Consider the following 23,334-nt stretch of genomic DNA (forward strand, 5'->3'; position numbering starts at 1 on the left):
TCATTAACCACTTTTAAATTCTGCTGATAACCAGAGGCATTTAAAAAGGATTTGAAAGGATTAAAATAATTTAAAAATAAAAGTTATTTTAAAGATTCTTAAAAACTAAAAGTTAATATTTTTAATTATAAGCATTTAAGTAATATAATTTAATTAAAATTATTAAGTAAAATGAAGCTAAAAAGCAAAGTAATTGCCTTTTCAATCCAGGTTGGCAACCCCATTCAAGTGAATGAGTTCATGCTATTAAACCATGGGGCCAGATGTGATGTGTAGCTGACCCTTTAGCTCATTGTGATTAACCTTCACTCCTGTCACTGCTGAATGCTGCAACACAGTGGAAAATCTGGTGCATCAGTACCTGATCTCCAACTGTTTCTGACTTCCACACTGCCATACACAGCCACAGAAGTCAGGAATGTGCTGACCCATGAAGAGCAATTTTCTACTGAACCACCAACAAAAGTATATTTCCACCCATTATCTGCAAATGGAACTGAATACCAGACAATACCAATTCCTAACCATATGATGCAGGCCAGGTCATTCATAAAACAATAATTGAATGGGCCTAGACATCTTTCTCAGTTACTGGAGAGTTTTCCCCTTGATTCCATTGCCTCCAGGTCTCACTAGGGCTCCTCGAAGCTTTCCTGATATCAAAGGCTGTTATTCTAACCTTACTTGTAGATTTTCTTCATGTTTGAACTAAGGCAATCTGAAGCTGAGTGGTCCTACTAGAATCCAAACTTTACTATCAGTTGGCATAGGCTCTCCATTAAATGATGCTCGGTTAAAGACAACTTGCTCCTCTTTGCATAAAATTGAAAGTGAATTGATGAGGTAGTAATGGCAGGTAGGACTTTTCCTTTTTTGTAGACTTGATCTATCTAGGCAATTTTCCATATTGCTGGGTAAATGCCATTGATATAGCCACATTGGAAGAGTTTGGCTGAGTTCTGGAGCAAAAATCTTCACCAAAGACGTGGTTGTAGTTGAGGTTATAGTCTTAGCTGTATCAAGTGCACTTGATTGTTTCTTGACAACACACTGAGTGAATCAAACTGGCTGCAGGCTGGTTTCAGTGATGGTGGAGACCTCAGGAAGAGGCCAAGATGTTTTATCCACTTTCTACTTTTGCTCAGAGGTGGTTGCAAATCCTTCAGTCTTATCTTTTGCACCAATATTCTGGACATCATATTGAGAATGGAATGTCCGTACAATCTCCTGCTCCTGTTAGTTGTTCAAATGACCACCACCACTCATGTCTGGATATAACAGGATTGTGTGTGCTTAATTGGATCTCTATTTAATTTTTTTAAAAAAGGTGAAGATTAAAGTTTGCTGTAAACATTTATAAACTATTAAAAACATTCACCTAAATAATTTTGAGATTGGAACTCACCTTCCCCTTTGGTTTATATCCACAGCTTTAAAATTCCCATTGAAATCAATGGGGTCGCAGAGTAAATTACAGACGATTCCCCAGTGTAAGCTCTGGGGACTCTCAGAAGAACGGAGCACTGCACTGGGCTCCTTGTGGAAATCCTGGACTTGCTCTTGGGTAAATACCAGCAATTCTAAATGGAACAAACAGGAACTGCCATCAAGATCCAGGCCATTCTGTTTTGTTTTAGTAGTTTCAAAGGAACCGAACAGCTTGCGGCTATTTAGAGGGTAGTTGAGAATCAACCATTTTGCTGTTGGTCTCAGGTCATGTATAAGCCTCAAATAAGCCTTCCCTGCTGAGTATGAGTGAACCAGATGGATTTTTACGAGAATCTATTAGTTTCGTGGTCACTATACTAAGTGCTTTTTCCAGATTATTCAGTTAACTGAATCTAAATTCCTCAGCTGCCTTGGTGAGTTTCGAGCTCACGTGTGTGGGCAGACTCTGGATTGTTCATTCATTAGTTTAGTCACTCTTCCTGACTACCTCAGTGTTATAGGCAAAGTGAACATGCATGTTGCCAGATGGGTGACCATGTCAATAGAGAGGCTAACCATGTTTGTTTCAAGGCATATTGACTATACCTGCTTATAGGCAGGTCGACCATGTACGTTACAGGCAGGTTGACTTTGATTGTTTACAGGTAGGCCAGCCACACTTGTTTATAGACAGGCTGACAATGCTTGTCATATGCACACCAACCATCTTGTTTATTGGCACGCTGACATGTTTATACAGTAACATTAACATAGTAAGATGTATAAAACCACTAAACTGTTAGTCAGGACTATAATGAATCAAAATTAGATACTGGGCCATATAATAAAATATTAAAGTAGGTGATCAAAGAGGCAGGTGTTGAAGAATGTCTTAAAGAAGGAACAAGAGGTAAAATGTTTAGGGCTAAAAACTTCCGTGCTTAGGGCCTAGACAATTGAAGACACAGCTGCCAATGTAAGATAAAAGTTAAAAATGGAAGATACAGAGATCTCAAAAGACTTTGTAGCTGGATGAGGTTACAGTGATGCAGAGGAGCCAGGTCAAGGAAGGATGTGAGCAAAGGTGGGAACTGTAATTTCAAGGTATCACAGTTCTGGGATCTGTGGTAGGTCAGTTAACACAAGGCTGATGTGGAAAACTGAGATGCCTAGAAACATCTGATGATCTGTGTTTGAATTCTACTACTGTTAACAGTACCCCAAAATGTTTGACCCTGTTATATTTCTGGAATAGGTTGAGATTAGACCTGTATTCAAGGCTGCAGGGTAGTCCTTAGAGCTTACAATTGAAATAAGATGAAAGACTTACTGTTTTTGTTGGAGAACCATCCCATATGTCTCACTAATATCTTGTTTACGCTCAGAGCAGCACTGGGAGGTTCTCATTGCTGCTGTAAAACAGCCTCATTGATGATGTTTTACGTTTGTGGTTTTTCTGAAATGGTGTTTCAGGAGAAAAGAGAAAAGGATTTGTATTTATCTGGGACTTTTCACAATCTCTCGACATACCAAAGCATTTCACTGCCAATGAAGTATTTTTGAAATGTAGGAATCATTGTTGCAAGGTGGAAGTCTAACTTGTACACACTCAAAAAAGACATTGAAATCATGATTAGAAAATCTGTTTAGGTAATATATGTTGATGGGTAAATATTGACCAGCAAGTCTGGAAGATCTCTCTTATCTTGGTGTCTTTTCTGATTAATTGGGAGTTTATTTTACAGCAGGCATTTACAATGCAGAAAGTAGATTGGTCTACTGAATTCAGACTTGACTCTTCACACAATGTGTCAAGAACCTATTCACAAGCATAAGGAGAACTTGTGTCATAACGTTTGACGCTGGTGTTTCCTGTGCCACAAGACAACTCAATTCCATCCTCCTTTAATCACTTCTATAAAACTTAATTCCATGGTATCATAATTTAACAGGCTGTGACTGATTTTGACTGTTTTGATAAAGGATGTAAGCACAAATGAGCAATAGTCTTAGGGCCATAACTTTATAAACTTGCAGAGAAAAAAACAAGTGGAAAAAAAGTGAATAAGGAAGAATTTGAAATGGAACTGAACTGCTTGACTACAGTTCATGAACCATTGATTGGATTCTTCTTGCTTTCTATGGTATACGCACTCTTTATACTCTTTGCTTTTGAGATTAATATCATATCCTGTAGCCAATAATAGACACATAATTATGTGGGATTTGTAGTGTAAAATGTGTGTCAACGTGCTGGATGAAAAAGTTTCTGCAAAGAACAGTTCATTCATTAGTAATGAAATATAGTTAAAGATTAAAGTTTGATCTGAAGTGATAATTCTACTTAACTGTTTGGACTTGCATGCTCCCATTGGGGAAGGGAAAATAGAAGTCACCTAGAAATTGTTCCACAGAGAGATGGACTCATAAAACTGCATCTGCACAGATTGGATGGGCAACTGAAGAGCTAGCAGAGGAACTTGGGTAAGTTGCAAGTTATGGGATGTATGGAGGATGGGTTGGGGGCATTGGGGGAATGATCTAGGCTGCTGGGGATTTTTACCTTGAGGATCATATTGATGGCGTGTTGGGGGGATGTTGTGATTGGCTGGGGAATAGGTAGTGGTAGAGCACATTATGAAGTGGGTTTCAGCTGGAGGGAACATGAGAGATGTAGTGAGAGTTAACTGAAAGGGGGCTTATCTGCAAGAGGATTCAGGTGGTAATTTCCATGGCAATGGATCATGCAAGCATATTCTATTTAGGTTGTACACAAACAGGCCTCCCTTGGAAGTGAAAACACACTTCTGCATGAGAGGCCCATGTCATTTGCACAACACTTGGGCAAACAAGCAAGCGATGTCCAAATGTGTTAAATGCTACAAGACAACATTATACATGTCCAGGCACCTGCCTATGTGAGCTCATTACACGTTCAGAGGACATGATGGAGTTTGGCATTCTGAGGACTAAATACAACTGGGTTTTTGATAAAATTCCACGTGCAACACACACGAACATTGCCCCACTGAGTAGAATTTTTCTATAGCCATGTTGTTTTGAAATAACTGGAGAGTAAAAGCAGAGTTAGCATTTCTACAGTGTCCTTCAGGGCCTCTGTACATCCCAAAGTGCTTCACACCAGTGCTGGACACTGGAAATTGTAATATTAGAAATGTGATGTCTAATGTACAGTAAGATCCCCTAAACACTTTTGTGACAGTGACTAGATGATCTATTATAGAGTGTGGTGCAAGGAGAGAGTGTGGTATCCATGACTGCATCCTTTCTCTCCAAATTGTACCTTCTATCAATGGCCATAGCCATTTCTTTTCTGGTCTCTGGGCAGCAAAGTCACCAACACAGGCTAGCAAAATCAGCTGCCATGCCAGGCTCTACCTTCACATTATCTTCTGTAGGTGATGGGGCCACTGTTCTTATCTGCTGAGGCAACAGGAGGAAATTTTAGATTTCGGACAGAAATTTAGAGGAAATTCTAGGCCATTGTGTTAAAATCCTAAATATTATTAATTTATTTCTAAAATAAATTATTTCCAGAATTTCAGGAGTTAATATTTTGAAATCTTTGAGTGCCACGGATTTCAGAAAGTTTAAATCCTCCTTTTCATCGTCTCTATGCTTTTGTTCAGAAGGGCCTGGCGAATTGCCATTTTCACATAGTCTCTGTCGACCCCGTTCTCTGACAGAGAATAAATGAGCTTACAGCTATTAGAGAGGAGGGAAAGAGCTGGATATAGAGAGTGTGGCCTTGGAATGGTATTACCTGGGAGTAGCTGCTGATGTCTTTTCCACAGATGCCTGATCCTCGCAAAAACCAGTAAATCTTGCCAAGTTTATTTTCTTTACAGCATCTGCATTTTATAATGGCGCATTTAATTTGTTTTCACTTTGTCTGCTGGGATTTCTTTGCTCCGGCACTCTCTTTCCTCCCTATTTTTCTGGAAGTGAGCATTTTAATGATTACCACAGTGGGAATACAGGCAGGCTGGCTGCTGATCTCGACGTGACAGTCTTAAGAAAGTTGTCTTCCTCCCACCCCTCCAGCACAGCAGCACAACTATTGTACTTCCTCTGCATTCACCTTCCTACTTTTATTTATATCTTTTGAAAAAATGGTAAATTCCCAAACGATGACTTTTTTTTACTACTAAACGTCTGGGGAAAGAAGCAGATGCAGAGGAATATAACGTACCCAGGAATACATATTAAATATATATCGCACTATTCTAAGGCCTGGAATGCATTGAAACCCATAGTCCCAGGTGCAGACTGTTAATCAAATCCTGTATAAATAGATATAATATATACAAATTCAGTTGTTAGTTTGGAGTCAGAATTGAAACTGATTTACAAGTTATTTTAAGGTTTAGAGAATGTAGTCAGTGAAACTTGGGGTTTCCTGAAAGATAGCGATACACAGCTGGGTAACCATTCATCAATGGATCTGCCGTCTGGTACCCACAGGGAGTGAATAAGCAAGTTTTTCAAGTCCTCCAGAGTAACCAAAACCTGGGAACTCAATTCTCTGCGTGTGAACTTTAAACAAAAAAGATACTTAAAATATTTTTGATTTCACCCATTTCAAACAAAAGATATGTTTAGTATCTAAAGACAGTACTGGGTGTAGAATTAATCTACACAGACCAGAATGGTTTTGTAAGGTCAATTTCTGATCTGTGTTCATTTAGCTGATCTCAGCTAAGTGGCATCTCAGTGTATAAGGGAAAGGTGTTCCTGTTCCTAATCACCGTGCAAAGGTGAGTGTGGGTGTATGTGCATGCATGTGCAAGTCCATGTTCATTAATGCATGCTTGCGTGCATTATTTGGTTGCTTCTGAGAACATTTGAGTGAATGTGTGAATATTAGATAAAACTAGTAAGTGGGCAACTTGGTTATGATACCATTTAAGGAGGAACAGCCTGCAGTTAAGATTCGCAGTTAAGAATTGGACATGGAGCTAACTAGTGCCCATAGAATCTTGCCCCAAGCAAAAGTTAAGGCCTCGGCACATAAAGGGAAACTTAGAGGAAAGGAATGGGAATGATCCCATATGGTTTTAACACTCTAAGATATTCACTGTCTGTGGACTGGATGATGATGTTTTGAGGCAATAAGAAGCTTAGTACTACATTTGCAGCACTGATCAATGGGGAGCAAGCCAAGGAGTTGAGGTTTCATTCGCGAACATACTTTAAGATTTTAAATTGAACATCTGGCTAAATCTCATTTACTTCAGTGAATTCTGTATGGCCTGAATAATTGCATTTGACACAATAGAAAGAAATAGTCTTTTCCACTCCAAATTCTGCATTTATGTGGTCACCGATTTGGCAGCTTATTAAAGAATATTATTGAATGGGTTCCCAGTGGAGTATTCTCAGTAAATAATCGATGTTCAAGCATTTTCACCCAGCTAGAATAACTGGTGGCCAGAGATGGTGATGTGGTGGTCACAGTCTCAAATCAAACTCTGTGATGCATGATCGTTGCTATCATAATGAATTTTGAAATTTAAAAAAATTTAAACTGTACTGACACCAAGCCCAGTGTCAAAGTGCATTAATGCATTGGTGCCCTAAACTTAGATTGATTTGATTTGTTGTCTGTTCTCCACTTTGGGTCACCAGTGTGGGGAGCTCCTGATCTCTGGGAAACTACTGAGCATAGGGAGTTTGGAATATTAGCAGATTTTTCTCTGGAGTGCTGTAGTTTACCTTCTAGTCATCCACTAACAGGCAGCATTGAGCTTATGCTAAACACAGTAAAATCTCAACTGTTCAAAGAACTTATCAATATGAAGTGTTTTCAGCATTCAGAATTATCTTACGCTTAATAGTAAATTTACTAAGGTGCATTTAAAATGTAGTTCAGTACAATAATAAAAGCAGTGTAAATTGTTGTTCATAGATTGGTGTTCCAAGGTATTTTGCATGCCGGATTCAATTGTACCTTTTCTTACATTTAGCCATTCAGTTGGGATATCGTGCTTGAGAAGAAGGAGACATTAAGGTGATCTGTTACATATAGTTTAAAGCACAGAAACAAACCATTCAGTCTAACCGGCTTGTGCCAGTGTTAGAAATGATAAAGAAAAACATATGAAACAACAAATTGTCTTTATCTGTGTCTCCTTTTCTTCTTCTGTCTCTCCCTTTATACATCTGTGTATAAGATGAGGGTGTCAATGGCAAGACCAGCATTTATTGCCCATCCCAATTTGCCCTTGAGAAAGAAGTGGTGAATTTAAGTCTTTCCACATTTAGCACTTGGCACAAACCTGTTTCTATGCTCTCAACTATTTAAAATATGTTATTCTTATTTGGCAACAGCCTCCAGTTTACTTCATAGTGGGCCCTGTAGGCTCCTTCCTCACAGGGAATATCCCAGCACTAACCTTGAAGGGTTAATTTAGGCTAAGTGTAGCTCCATTTTTGTAACTTTTTTCCTGTTGATATTCCAGATACCAGAAAGCACATCCTGGGTTGGGAGATAAAAGTACTAAATGTTTTCATTTCAGATTTCCAGAACTTATGGCACTTTGTTGCTTCTTCATGGAATAAAACATTAGTCTAGTACCTTATAAGATTTTTGAGGTTATGCAGAGAACTACTTTAGTTTTCAAAGTCTCCTCCAATTAAATCTTTAAATCCTCCCCCTTCAGCTTTCAGAACTTGCCCTTTTTATTAACACCTTATTAATCAATGAGAAAGCAGTAATTCCAACCAAAACTTGCTGAGGCAGAAGGGAATTCAATCATTCTGAATTACTATGTGGTGGTAAATATTTTATACTGTTGGAGGCAAAATCCTAATCACAAAGTTGAGCCTGAAGGTTTTCCATTTCTTAAAGCCAAGAAAAGCAAACTGTTACATGGCATGAGTTGATGCTTACAGAAGTTGCACCAGTCCTGATGTTTTCTAAACAGGTGCTAATTATGGTGGACTTCCTGGCAGTTCAAGCACTGTGGCTTCAGAACTGATTTGATGAAAACAACCAGGAGATCCAGGAGCTAATAAACCAAAAACATAAGGCACTCTTGGATTGAAAACTCCACCACATTTCAAGGGAATAATGTAGGCATCTGAAGGTTGAGTTCCCATATAAAGAAAAGTCGTGACCTGAAGAATAGATGGGGGGGGGGGGGGGGGTGGAGGGGGTGGAGAGACCGCAGGAGATCCAGTGAATATCTGTTAATCATGACATTTGTGGATCCTTCAGCCCTGCCAAGACCATCTACTGACCAGATATCCAAGCATCCACATGCTGAGAATGGAGGAGAGGCCAACAAGGACATAGAAGCAATCAGGGCCAGTCCTTGACTCATTCCACAACAGACTATCTTGCTACCTCGCTAGATCAACGAAAGATTGAAAATGCCATATGTCAGCAGAATAGTGCAAACCTTTGGAGCAGACAATATCCCTGCTGAAGTTTAAAACCTTGGCAGAGAGGAACTTAAGGATGCAAATTCACAGACTTATCTCAGACATCTGGGAAGAGGTAACACCAGGGGACTTTGGAGATGTCATAATTGTGACCATCTTAAAGAAAGGAGATAAATCTGATGCCATTATCTACAGTGTGATCTCCCTGCTGGTGCCCCAGAGAAAGTCTTTGAAAGGATCCTCTGCAGCCACCACCTTCCAGTGGCCGAGGTAGTGCTTCCTAAACATAGACTGAATTCAGTCCATCAAAAGGTACAATGGCATGATCAGCAGCATCTTGCAGTAGCTCGAACAAATGACTGGGAGTAGCACCAACCTCTATATGTAGTCTTTTGTCACCTTGCAACTGCCTTTAAATCTGTTAATTGGTAGGGATTATGGAGAATCTTCTCAAATTTGGCTGCTCTCAGAATTTTTTCTCCATTTTACTTCTGCTACATAATGATATGCAAGCCATGATCCTAACTAATAAGTCCACCATAGACACAATCTCAGTGCAGACTGAGGTCTACTCAAGGCCATGTAATTGCTAAAACACTTTTCTTAATCTTTCTCTCCACAGGATTGCACTTTGCCTCTAACAAGCTTCCTACTGGAGTGGAGCTCATCTACATGATGAATAGGGAGTGATTTAACCTGTTGCTTCTACTCCAAATCCTGGGTCACACTAACCTCAGTCATTAAACTGCAGTATGCGTATGCGCATGTTCAGAGACAAAGCTCCAAATCATCATCGATTCATTCACTGAGGTGTACAAAATAATGGAACGATTGTTACACAAGGGTCCTTTTTCCACCTGCTACAATTGCACAACACCACTTCCTCCGGCCAAGATGTGATACTGTAAAATGTGGACACTTTCTTTACCTACGGAGCCACTATTCTGCAAAGGCAACATTGACCATGAAATTTATCATTGCCTCCAGCAGAACCTTCAGCCATCTCAGGAAAAAAAATGTTCAGTTCAAAGATCAAGACCTCAAACTGAGCACAAAGATCATGGTGTGCTGGGCAGTAATGATCGCTGCCCTCCCGTATTCTTCAGTGACAGGACCTGCAGATGATCCCTGAAGCACTGGAGAAGTGCCATCATCAGTGTCTTCACAAGGTCCTCTAAATCCTTTGGTAGGATAATTGAACCAACCTTACTGTCCTTTAACATCCCCAGCATCAAGGTTCTAATAATATTTGGCCAGCTGCAATGGTGGGCCGTATTGTTCACATGTCAAAGCAAGTGCTCTACAGTGAGCTCTGTCATGAGTGGAGATTACTGGAAGGGCAGAGGAAACTTTAAGGATGCTCTGTAAAAAATGTACCATCTAATATTGAGTCAATATCAAGGTGGCCAAGCACCTTGTGTCTCTTCATCAGTAGCAGTTGGAGGTCCAGCAAAAATGACAGTGCGAGCGTACGCTCACCCACCTGCCCCTCAACCCTGGTAGAGTCTTTGACAGAACTGGAGTGAAAGCAAGTCATCCACATTCCTATAAGTGAAAGACGTACCAAACCTTGTACAGTGCTTTGGTCAGGATGCCACCCTGACGTCTGAGGTGGTACATGGAAGAGCATTCATACTGTAGCACAGTGTTAGCTTATTTGTGCATGATGATTGACAGTAAGGGGTCTGAAAAGGAACATACCAACAAGAATATTTTAGAAAGACAGAAGATGGTTGAAAGACAACTCAGAACAATGTTGGCTGATATTCCAAGCCAGCTAGACTCGGCACATTTGTTCACAAAGTGTTAGTTCAGTTTGGGGTGTTGATTTGGAGTTGATCTTTGCAGTACACTTTGAATGGAAACTTTTACTGAAGGAGCATCACCTCTTATTTAACTTTGTTGCTTCAAACTGGAATGTAGTTGCAGTTTTTCATGTGCCGTAACCGTTAATCCTCAAACATTACAAATTACCTTTGAAGCGAATGTTGTCAAACAAAACACTAAAGAGCCTCAGTTGTCTTTGTCCTGGGCCTGATTGTTATCACAGGACTGAATGAATCTCAGAAACAGTGTGGGAAAGGAGCCTGCTTTTCTTTTCTTTTTCCTTTTTTTATTTAAACAAATAAAACCAAAACGTTCTATTCATTGTTAATGAGGAGTCCGAAGTCGGTTCTGGTTGTTCCATGGACTTGTCTGATGCCCTTAAGTCTGGAGTTGAATCTGCAGGTTCCAAGTGAACAAAGTTCATTTCGAAAAACCAAATGAAGGAGAAAACATTTCAGGGTAAAGTACAAAAGCTACTTCTTCATGTGAAATAGCTTTTCTGATGTCTGATTGTTCTATGATCCTTAGCTTTTATTTATAGATTTATTTTCTAGCACCAGTTTTGAATGCCCTTCAGCCTTAATTCCTCTCCCCTGCACTCCTGATATTGGACATTCTAAAGGAGCAGAACATTCTAGCCATAGCATCAATGTTTGGACCCATTGCTATTAGCTTAGTGGATACTGCATGTGGATATGAGTGTTCTAGCATCGGTCTGCAGAGTTTTGATTTTTTAACGCACCTGGGAGTCATGGGTGATTTTCAATTTACCATGTTCCCAGCAAGCTAGCTTGAGGGGCATTTCTTTAGAGGGATGTAAAATTAGTGGATCTCTTTAACCAGACTCGTCTGGAACACCTCTTGGCTGTCACTCATGTGATATTTGGATCTTCTAGACTCAGTTTTTCTGAGATCAGAGAGAGAGAGGGGGACATGGGTCAACATTAAGCTAACTCCAAGCCAACTGCTGCTCATGGTATTCAATCATTTTGCTGGGGGTTTGGGCTAGGTTAAGGTATGATGCATTTCAGTGTTTGTTCTATAAACTCTGACAGTCCTTCTGACTTTATTTTGTTTCAGTTGTGACTCCAGGGCAAAGTATTTGAGTTTGTTCCTGGCATTTATGCTGTTAAATTTGACACCTGGACAAGGGGTTCGAATTAAAAACAAAATGAAGTAAAAGGATTTAAAATTAGAGGTTATGGTTAGGAAACCAACTATCTGTTGGTTTTTTTTCAAAAATTAGTCAGTGAAGTTCATTTTTTTTCAACATTTTATTAGAATGCCTCCACAGTATAGACTTAATTATTCCTTTAGCTGACAAAAAATTCTGCAAATTAAGCTATATGTTTTCACATGCAACAATTTTCTGTTATAAGAACTGCCCAACACTGCAGCGTTGTAATAATTGTTTGCACCTATTTACTCTAACACATGGTTAAGTTAATGGACTAGCAGCCAGAAGTTTACACCTTTCATCAAGGGATACAGATGTGAAGCAAAAAACAAACTGCTGGAGGAACTCAGCAGGTCAGGCAGCATCTGTGGAGGGAAAGGAGTCGTTGATGTTTTGAGTCGAGACCCTGCATCAGGACTCACATTTGAATCCTGCCACGTGGTTGGGGAATTAAAATTTAAATTAAATTATTAAAAAGCTAGCCTCAGTAATGGTAGCAATTAAACTATTGGATTGTCTTAAAACCTGTGTGCTTCACTCATATCCTCCAAGTGAGGACATCTAGGGGCATCTTACCTAACCTGGTCTGTATGTAACTCCAAACATATTGATATAGTTGTCTCTTAATGACCTTGTCAGTTCAAGGGCAATTAGGAATAAGCAGTAAATGTTAGGATTTTCAGCAATGTCCATATTCTTTGCTGCATTGGGCAGTTCATGTTGTTCACATGGCGAACATCAGACTCCCAAAACAAACACTCAATTCCAAGATCTGTCGTGGGAATAGATTACCAGACAGAGAGAAGAAAGGATTCAATGGTGCGCTCAAATCCTCTTTGAAGAAATAGAACATCCCCACTGACCCCGAGGAATTTTTGGTCCTTGACTGCTCAAAATGAAGAGGGAGCATTTGGGGTGGTATTGGGAACCTTGAGGCCATGCATTGGAAGCACACACAGGTTCTGTGTAAGTGGCGGAAGGAGCAGACCTTCACAAACTACCCACCTGCCTGTTCCGTTGGCCGAATCTTTCCTATCTGTAATTCCCATCTTGCTTCATTCGTCAGCTCAGAGCCCACAAAATTATGGTGGAAGTAAGGCATTAGAGGGACTTAAGAAACCAACATCCTATGAATGAACAAATAAAACAAATACCTTAATATCACTTTATAGATGGGTTTTAGCAGTTTGTAATTAATATGGATTTGATATGATAACATTCTTATTTAGTGTTTAATGTTGAAAATGTCAAATTACTGCAGTCAATAAATACATTGATTGGCCTGATGCAGGGTTTCGACGTAAAATGTCAATAATTCCTTTCCTCCTACAGATGCTGCTCGACCTGCTGAGTTCTTCCAGCGGATTGTTTGTTCCAGATTCCAGCATCTGCAGTCTCTTGTGTCTCCAGTAAATACATTGTGTTCATATCTTGCTTCACCACATTCATGTTGCTCATGCAACAGGCTCCAGCAATGGCACAGAGAGTTTCTAGCTTACTACTTAATTTGGATAACTTAAATAATATTACAACTAACAGGATTCTCATTAAGCAATATCTGCACATGAGAGGGCTATTTTGTGTATTTCCTGTTCTAACACTGAAACAAATGACAAAATCAGTTGCTTGTTAACAGAAAGTAACCAACAACATCTATAAAGAAATTCTGATAAAGGACTAGTTTGTTAAAAGTTATCTTGCCTTCAAATGAATGCACTTGTAGTTCTCTAAGCACAGAGCGGTGGTGGCAAAAGCTGAAGTCGCTTTTTAGAGACAGGCTAAATTCATTAAGAGTTTTTTCCTTCCTCCTTCCTACCTTTACTCTATTTGAAGCGTCATTATCTCCTTGCAGTCTGCAGTATCTCCTGTTTCTTTTGAGAACCTTTTCTTGTTGTTATTTCTTTCTTACAAAAGGGCTGGCTGATCTGGAGTGGGGGTGGGGGTTGTTGGCGGTTGGTGGTGTAGCTGTTTTGAAATTTTAAGAACCCTCTTCAGCCCAGAATTGGGCGGATTTGATCAGGGATTTGTGTAGTGTCTACACAGAAGGCTTTGGTTATTTAGGAGACTAATCCTTAATATACCATCCCCTTTGTAAAGAACAAAGACAGCATTTCAGAGTATTGTCAAAACAAAGAAAAACGAATTTCAAAACCATTTAATTCACTGTTGCCTGTCGATTTTGAGCATTTTGATTCCAATTTCACCAGATTAATTCTCTTCATTCATTTTCCTTCCTTTTCATTGACATTTGCTCCTTGTTTGTTTTTTTAATGTATTTCTGTTTCTTGTTAAAATAAACAGTTGACATACCTAGAAATTAACAGGCAACTGCAAGTGACATTGTATGCACTTAAAAATAAGGTAGTGTATTCTGGCGTAGGATTTACAAATTAGCATTCCTGTGCTGAATCTTGAGCAGCTGGGGGATATGGTCAGTCTACTCTGTACCATTGTTCCTTCACTTACAAAAACCACCTCTAGGTTCCTGTTTCCAGTTCAGAAACTACTTTTTGACTTTTTTCGCAGAGTAACTCTCATCTAAAAAAGATGCTCATATTTTTTTATGTTAGGTATTCCTGCTGGTGTAACTGCATTTTTAGTAAGAAAAGTTCAGTCGAACTTGGGGTGCAAAAACAAAAATCCTTAGAGTTCAAACATTACCTGAGGGGGGTTGGGCTTGGGATGGGGTGGGGGTTCCAATTCATATAATGAACATGCTATGGTTTGCAGATTAAGAATACAGCCAACGTGTATTGCTTTATTGGAAGGCTGCCTCTCAGTTGGGTTTGGCAATGAACAGAATATAACTCTGGTGAAGTGTCAAACTAGACTTCAAAAATATGTTCAGGAGAACCTTGGGATGTCCTTGGCACTTTATAAACTATTTTCTATAATGCATTCAGATGTGAGCATGCAGAAGATTTAAGGCTTCTCTTGTGTGTTTCCAGCACTTTCTACTTTTGTTTCTTATTTCTTGCATTTTACTTCTTTGCTAATTTAAAGTATACTGAGTTGTGTAAAAGCACACATACGTATTTCAAGCGCTCTCCCAGAATGTGTCAGTGATGGTGGCAAGGCTGCATTTATTGCCTGGTTCTAATTGTCTCTCTGTAACAATTGTTTGCTTGGCCATGGAATGTGGCATCAAGTGTAAGCCATTCTGAAGAGAGTTGATGGCTTCCTTTTCCTGGAGAACATCAGTGAAGCAGTTGGTCATTATTTACTCGCCATAAATTAACACATTTATTGTACCCTGGTGAGATTTGAATTCTCGACCTATGCTTATTGCAAATTCACAATCGCAATACTATATCCTTGCAAAGAAAACCCTTTTTTATGACTTTACCAGTATAAAAGTAGAAAATAATGTTTCCTGTATGGAAAGTTCAAACACCTTGGATGAATGAGACTAGATGCAGTAATTAGAGGTCAGGGTGAGATAAAGTCCAGGAGAGATGAGTGTGAAAATATTGAGCTACAACGTGATATTGTGATGGGAGAAAGATAGTGGAATATGGCAAATGTACAAGGAGCAATACCCAGCATTAAAAGAATCAATGAAAAATAAATACCTTTGGTGGAATATTAGAATTCAGCTCACTCTGTTTCTGTAGAAACCAAGCTTAAACCAGCTTAAGCTATTTTAGGGCAGACACATTTGATCTTTCCAATGACAGTTGGATTTCTGGCCATGAAATTAGTACATTTAGATTCAAGCACCCTGAACAAAAAGAATATTTGAAGTTCGTGTGCCTTTTTATTGAAGAACATTAGCTATATGAAATTTCCTAGTTATACAATATACTGATAAGCTAGTTTGAGCTGGGCAGAGAAATTCAATCTAGTTCATTACCTAGTCCAGAATTCCAATGGATCAAGAATTTCCTTTCCCATTTATTCTCTTCACATGGAAGTCAAATAGGTCTAAACCCTCATCATTGTATGGAATTTATGGTCCAGCAATAATAAGTTAAAATCTTGGTTTACTTCGGAATACACTTGCCCCAATTAGTTATTACCAGTAAAGTCAGTCTATTTTCTAAACATACTAGATTTGTTTAAACTCTCTCATTTTTTAACACATTCCAATGGAATATAATTTTAGTCACTCTTAATATTTTTCATATTTCTCACGATGTAGAAGGAGACCATTCCACTCATCAAGTCTGTGCCAGTTCTCAGTGTATTCCCATTGATCCCTTTCACCCACTTATTTCCCAGTAACCTATTCTCTTTCATTTACGCAAGAACTCCTCCCTAATCCTCGGAGCACCATCTGCACCAGGGGAATTCACAGTAAACAATAAATCCACATTTTGATTCACTTTGTGAAGTAAATGATTAAATGGGCTGAGGTACAAATTCTGCAGTCTGGCTATTATTTTATGTGCAGTCTGATCTGGGAGTAAAGACATCTTGGCTTGTAAGCTTCTACACTTAAACATTCAGACGTGTCATATTTCCTGCCCCTTCTCTTACTGCTTTTGTTAAGTGGTCAGCATTCCAAATTGTTTCTGTAGTGAACTGAGAATCATGGCCTTTATCTTCCTTTGGAACTTTTATATATTTATTTAGACCATATTACATGTAACTTTGTAGAAAAATGTGCAGAATTGTTTTCCTTCAATAGGACTCCATGAGACAGTGACTGCAGATTTCTCTGTTGCTTTTTGACTTTGAAGAACCCATGGCTTTTTGTCAAAATACAATAGGTATTACGTTACTGTGGTTTGCATTGTATGCTCTTTCTTCCTTCCTTACCGTCTCTTAAGGAGCTAAAGATAACTCTTGGTGGGTTGATGGGATAATAAACATATGTGCTATACTTTCTATTAGTCACCTTCCCAACCAAAGCATTGAAAGAATCCCAGAATGAAATTAACCCTTATGGGTCCAAAATCCAGTTGGTTTTCTCTGACAATGACAACAGCAATACATATGTCAGGCTGCTGTTCATCAATTACAGCTCGGTGTTCAACACCATCATCCCCTCAGTATTAATCAACAAGCTTCAAAATCTGGGCCTCTGTACCTCCCTCTGCAACTGGATCCTTGACTTCCTTATCGGGACACCACAGTCAGTGCGGATCGGTAATAACATCTCCACCTCTAGGATGCGTGGTTAGCCCATTGCTCTACTCTCCCTACACTCATGACTGTGTGTGGCTAGGCACAGCTCAAACACCATCTCTAAATTCACCAATGACACAACTGTTGTTGGTAGAAACTCCGGTGGCGATGAGGAGGTGGACAGGAGTGAGATAGATCGGCTGGTTGTGTGGTGTCGCAACAACTACCTTGCACTCAGTGTCAGCAAAATCAAGAATTGATTGTGGACTTCAGGAATGGGAAGTCGAGAGAACACGTGCCAGTCCTCATTGAGGGGTCAATGGTGGAAAGGGTGAACAGCTTCAAGTTCCTAGGTGTCAACATCTCAGAGGATCTATCCTGGGCCCAACGCATTGATGCAATCACAAAGAAGGCACGCCAGCGGCCCTATTTTGTTAGGAGTTTGAGGAGGTTTGGTATGTCACTAAAGACTCTTGCAAATTTCTACAAATGTATGGTGGAGAGCATTCTGACTGGTTGCATCACCGCCTGGTATGGAGGCTCCAATGTGCAGGATCGAAAGAGGCTGCAGAGGGTTGTAGACTCAGCCAGCTCCATCACGGGCACAACCCTCCCCACCATCTACAACATCTTCAAGAGGTAGTGCCTCAAGAAAGCGGCATCCATCATTAAGGACCCACATGCACTCATATTACTACCATTGGGGAGGAGGTACAGGAACCTGAAGACCCACACTTAACGTTTCAGGAACAGCTTCTTCCCCTCCGCCATCAGATTTCTGAAAGGGTCACGAACCCTTAAACTCTACCTCATTATTCCTCTCTTGCACTATTGTATTTATTCAATGAGAACTTATAGTACCTTTTATGTCTTGCACTGTACCGCTGCTGCAAAACAACAAATTTCACAACATATGTCAATGATAATAAACCTGGTTCTGATTCTTTTAAGCCAAGGAAGTGAAACTCTTACTTCTTGCCCTGAAGCACACCAAACTTTATTAGTGTCAGTGCAAAGAAGATGGACATCAGATCCTCTGCTGCCATCCAGGATCTGACATTGTTGATCCTCAAAGTCTTCAAGTCTATTGTCATATGCACAGGTACAATAAAAACTTGTAGCAGTATCACAGGCACACAGCATCATATAAACAGCATTCACAAGAAAAACGTAAATTAAACATAAATTATACACAATTTTTACAAGAAAAAAAAACACAATTAGAACAAAAAAGAACGAAGTCCATTTTAATACAAAGTGATTAGAGTGGTCATAGTGTTGCTAAACTGAAGTAGTGATTGGGGTTTTGCCAGTTGGTTCAAGAACTGAATGGTTGAAGGGAAGTAGCTTTTCCTGAACCTGGTGGTGTGGGATTTCAGGCTTCTGGATCTCCTGCCTGATGGTAGCTGCAAAAAGATGGCATGGCCCAGATGGTGGGGATCTTTGATGATGGATTTTGCCTTCTTGAGGCAGCGCTTCCTGTAGTTACTGGAGAGGGATGTGCCCGTGATGTATTGGGCTGAGGCCACTACTCTCTGCAGCTTCTTACGTTCCTGCGCATTTGAATTGCCGTACCAGACTATGATGCAACCAACCAGGATACTTTCAACAGTACATTTGTAGAAGTTTGTTAGGGTGCTCGGTGACAAGCTGAACGTCCTTAACCTCCTAAGAAAGTAAAGACGCTGGTGCCCTTATGATTGCATCTAGGTGCTGGGCCCAGGACAGGTCATCCAATATGTTACCACCCAGGAACTTAAAACTGCTAACTTTCTTCACCGCCGATCCCCAATGTAGATTGGCACATGTTTGCCCTCCTTCCCCTTCCTGAAGTCAACAATCAGCTCCTTAGTTTTGCTGTCATTGAGCGAGAGGTTGTTGTTGCGGGACCACTCAAGGTATGTGAAAGACATTCTTTTGGTCCTGAAATACTTACAGTTGTTTGGGTAGTATACAGCAAATGAAGAAAAACTAAAACTAAACATCCACCCCCTCCACCTTGATTGCAGTGGGTACCAGATAAAGGATACATTTCTGTAACCCACCACAAATTCATCATGAACCTGGAACCTTCACTGTCAAGAAAGCCCATGGCAGCAGATGTAGAAACACCATTAGCTGGTCCTCCCCAAGTTGTACACCATCTCAACTTTGCTGTTCAGTTCTCATCGCTGTGTTAAAATGCTGGAACTCCCAAACTTACATCTTCACTACTTGGACTGCTCTGGTTCAGCACCGCCTTCTCAAGTGCTGCTGACAACTGGCAATAAATGCTGGCCTTGCCAATGACACCATATCCCAAGAATAAACAGAAGAGAAAGGAGGGGGGAAGATCACAAAGGTGGTATGGCCTTCGATTGTTGACATTGAATATAATATGTCCCTAAAATGATTAACAGGCAAAATTTTGATGTGAATCATTTTACTGTTTATGTCCTTACATGATATGATTGATTACAACTACACTGGAAATATTTAATGTGTATGTGCTTGCACAAAAGTAAAATCAGTATTTTATTGTTGCGGATGCCTCCTGCTAAGACTGTATGGCTAAGTTTACCCTGTGTGACATTAGAGGACATATGTAAGCATGGCTTCGGATCATTACACCTCAAGCTTGACTTAAAACTGTTGAACTCAGCCAGTGCAAGACTTGAAGGCTTTGGACTAGTACTCAGATTATCACCACTGGATTCACTCCAGATGTTAATTAGCACGTATAGCCCCTCTCTGCTACCTGGAGCAAGTTCATTACAGTCATGCTGGGTCTTGTCTTGTCTTGTCTTGTCTTGTCTTGTCTTGTCTTGTCTTGTCTTATCTTATCTTATCTTATCTTATCTATCAATCAAGAAACTGCAGAGAGTTGTGGACACAGCCCAGTGCATCACAGAAACCAGCCTCCCCTCCATGGACTCTTGTCTCTACCTCTCGTTGCCTTGGTGAAGCCGCCAGCATAATCAAAGATCCCACCCACCTTGGTCATTCTCTCTTCTCTCCCATCAGGCAGAAGATACAGGAGCCTGAGGGCACATACCACCAAACTCAAGGACAGCTTCTATCCCACTGTGATAAGGCTATTGAACAGTTCCCTTATACGATGAGGTGAACTCTTGACCTCACAATCTCCCTTGTTGTGATCTTGCACCTTATTGTCTACCTGCACTGCACTTCCTCTGTAGCTGTGACACTTTAGTCTGTATTGTTATTGTTTTTACCTGTACTACCTCAATGCATTCTGTACTACCTAAATGCACTCTGTACTAACTCAATGTAACTGCACTGTGTAATGAATTGACCTGTACGATCGGTATGCAAGACAAGTTTTTCACTGTACCTCGGTACAAGTGACAATAATAAACCAATACCAATATCAGTACACTATGAACACCAATCGTAAACTGCTGGAGTTATTCCAGATACCAAGCTAACACAATGGATACAGCTGTTGCTAGCTTCCTACCTAATAGATAGTAATGTGGATGTAACATTAAACCATATTTTACTCAGCATCATATAAAGCACTATATGCCACGTTTGTCTACTGAATCATATGAAATGAAAGTTTATTCAGTGCCATAGGGGTAGAATATCCCACTCAAAAGGTTATTGTCTTTAGTGTTACAGGAGGACAATTTTTGTAATTCATTATTTAGGCAGATGGCCTAGTTTTTATGTACCTTTGTACTTCTTGGGAAATCATTCCATCTTGTTCTTTCTCTCTCTTGTTTTGCAGGCAAACTAAGCAGCCAAGACAGTTACAACAGTTTCACAAACAACAACCTGGGAAATCCACGGCTCTCACCCATCCCAACCCTGACGATTGTGCTGCCCCTGGCACAGATCAAACAGCCCATGACACTGGGAACCATCACAAAGCGCACAGGGTAATGAATTTTGACTTGAGTTTCCAGTATGATTTTAATGTGCAAAGAACTAAACAGATTAACACAAAACATATGTACAGACACCACTCATGCTGGCTCAGCATATCCACATGCAAATTTAGCAAATGGCAGGTCTCTTTTAAATACAGCTTCCACCACAATAAGCTCCAGTGGACCTGACTACAAACTGCACCTGTCCCTTTGGTGTTACTGTCCTGATGACTTAAACAGATGGAATAAGAGCAGGTGGCACCTTAAGGAGGCCCTAAAATAAACAACCACAAATTCAGAATAGATAATCATTTGTATCTAATATACTTAAAAGTAAAGGTAGTGTTTACTTAATTTTAGGACAAGGTAGATTTAATTGTATACCATATGGCTGTTTTTAAAAAAATATGCTGGAAAAAATCTAAAAGTATGTGAAATCGACTACCCGGGAGGTGGGACATGTCAAAAGGCAGTTCGGTAGATTAGAGCTTAGAAGTTGATAACAATTGTTTTTTTTTTCTTATTTTGAATTTTGGAAGAGGTCTGTCCGTAGGTTTCCATTTGAGTTCTCTTTATTACTGCCATAAGAGTTTGCTGGGTAATACAAAGGAAATAGGGTTGTACAGTAGATTGGTCAGCATCTGATTTAAAACAAAAGATGTGATAGGGGAAGAACCCTTCACTGATATTTTGCGTTGCTAAGAATGTGTTGGGGGCAGCCCCCAAGTGTCTCCACTCTTCTGGCGCCAACATAGCATGCCCACAGCTCCTAACCTGTATGTCTTTGGAATGTGGGAGGAAACCAGAGCACCCGGAGGAAACACACGGGGAGAATGTACAAACTCCTTACAGGCAGCAGTTTGTGAAATGAGTGGTGACGCTGCTGATCTTGATCTTGTGCAATAGGGTGGGTAAAATGTATTTTTAAATTGTGGGCCAGCAGTTTGCTTGGTGAAACTTGAACTCCTTATTTATATGGAATGCCACACACATTTGTATTGGATTTGCTGTGCATTTGTAGGTTGTTTATACATGTGTGCCAATGTGAAAGAGGGTTCAGAAGACAGCAGAGTTTCATTAGTCAAATCTTCAGCAGTTAATATAAATGAGCATCTGATGAAGGATGTATGGCTTGTGTTAGCTGATTGTTTATCTAATGCTGCATTTCTCTGAATTTTTTTAAAAAATGCAACTAAAATGTCTTGCATTTTTTTTTAGCACTTTTCACAATCTTATGTCATCAAGGCCAATGATATACTTTGGATGTATAGCAGCAATTTGTCCACAGCAAAAACGTTAGAACATAAGAAATAAAACAGAAGGCCATTCGCACCTTGTGTCCCTAGCATTTGCAATCTTTTGTGTCTCAATTTGTTTTGCCATTTAATAAGATTGTGGGTGACCTTTAACTTCAGCGTCTCATTCTTGCATTAACCCCATATCCCTTAATATCTAAAAACCTACCTTTCTTGAAAATATTCAAAGATTCAACCTGCACGTCCCTCTTTGTTGGAGATTTCCAAAAATTCACTATCCTCCTGGTGAAGACATTTCCTCACATTTCTATCCTGAGTAGATTACCCTTCATTTTGAGATTGACCCCTGATTCTAGACACCTCAGTCGGGGAAACGTCATCTCCACAACTTCCCTATCAAGCCACAAGAATTTTGTGTTTTTTGATGAGATCATCCTTCATTCTTCCCAAGTGAATATGGGCCCACTCTGCTCAATATCTCCGCATTCGACAATTCTGCCATCCCAGAAATTAATCTGGTGAATCTTCATAGCTGGCACATACTTTCTTAGATAGCTATTATTCAAGATACATTTTATTGCTACTTTCTTGCTCCCTGCTTTCTTAATTTCTTAAATTTGCTATCTTCTAATCCATGAGAACTTTCTATAGTTAATAGAATTTTGGAAGATGACAATCAGTGCATCCATTATGGCCTCTGCCTGCTTCTTCAAAATACTACAGTATAGCTCATCAGATCTATGTAACTTTATACTAATTTCTTTTGGGCTCCTCATTCACTCTAGACCTGTGCTTTGCCACTCTTTCCGAGAGGTTATGTATATCTTACATGAAAGCTGACACAAAATATTTGTTTAATTTCTCTGTAATTTCCTTGAATACCTTTATAATTTCTTCTATCTCAGTCTGTGAAGGACCCACATCAATGCCGGTTAATATTTCTCTCTTTACATAACCAGAGAAACTTTGACAATCTGTTCTTGTGTTTCACAGTAGACTCCTCATAAATTCTACTTTCTTTATCAATGCCCTGGTTCTCCTTTGCTGAATTCTGAAATTTTCTATCATTAGACAATGAATTTTGTGAATACATTGTATGCCTTTACCTTTGATTTTATACAGACTTTAATTTTTCTTGATAGTCATGACCAGACCAGTTTTCCATTTTTTTTTTGCCTTACTACAAATAACAATCTCTAAGTAAAAGGTAAACAGACTTGCCTTTATATATAAGTGACCCCCACATTACGGCAGTTTGGGTAAAGGAAATTCGCCCTTACTGAATTCACATATC

General features: G+C 39.7%; 1 protein-coding gene across 3 annotated transcripts in view; it reads left to right on the forward strand.

Annotated features, from left to right (window-relative positions):
- The window catches only part of bcas3 (BCAS3 microtubule associated cell migration factor), a 760,056-nt gene that overhangs the window by 337,472 nt on the left and 399,250 nt on the right, over positions 1-23,334 (forward strand). For all 3 annotated transcript variants that reach the window (XR_007957928.1, XM_052035317.1, XM_052035318.1), the window contains exon 16: positions 20,643-20,793. Coding sequence is in view for 2 of the 3 variants with exons in the window: in XM_052035317.1 (XP_051891277.1) it covers positions 20,643-20,793 (151 nt within the window). In the remaining variant the exon portion in view is untranslated. The remainder of the gene's footprint in view (positions 1-20,642; positions 20,794-23,334) is intronic.

Source organism: Pristis pectinata, chromosome 21 (assembly GCF_009764475.1).
Source record: "Pristis pectinata isolate sPriPec2 chromosome 21, sPriPec2.1.pri, whole genome shotgun sequence".
Classification (NCBI taxonomy): Eukaryota; Metazoa; Chordata; class Chondrichthyes; order Rhinopristiformes; family Pristidae; genus Pristis; species Pristis pectinata.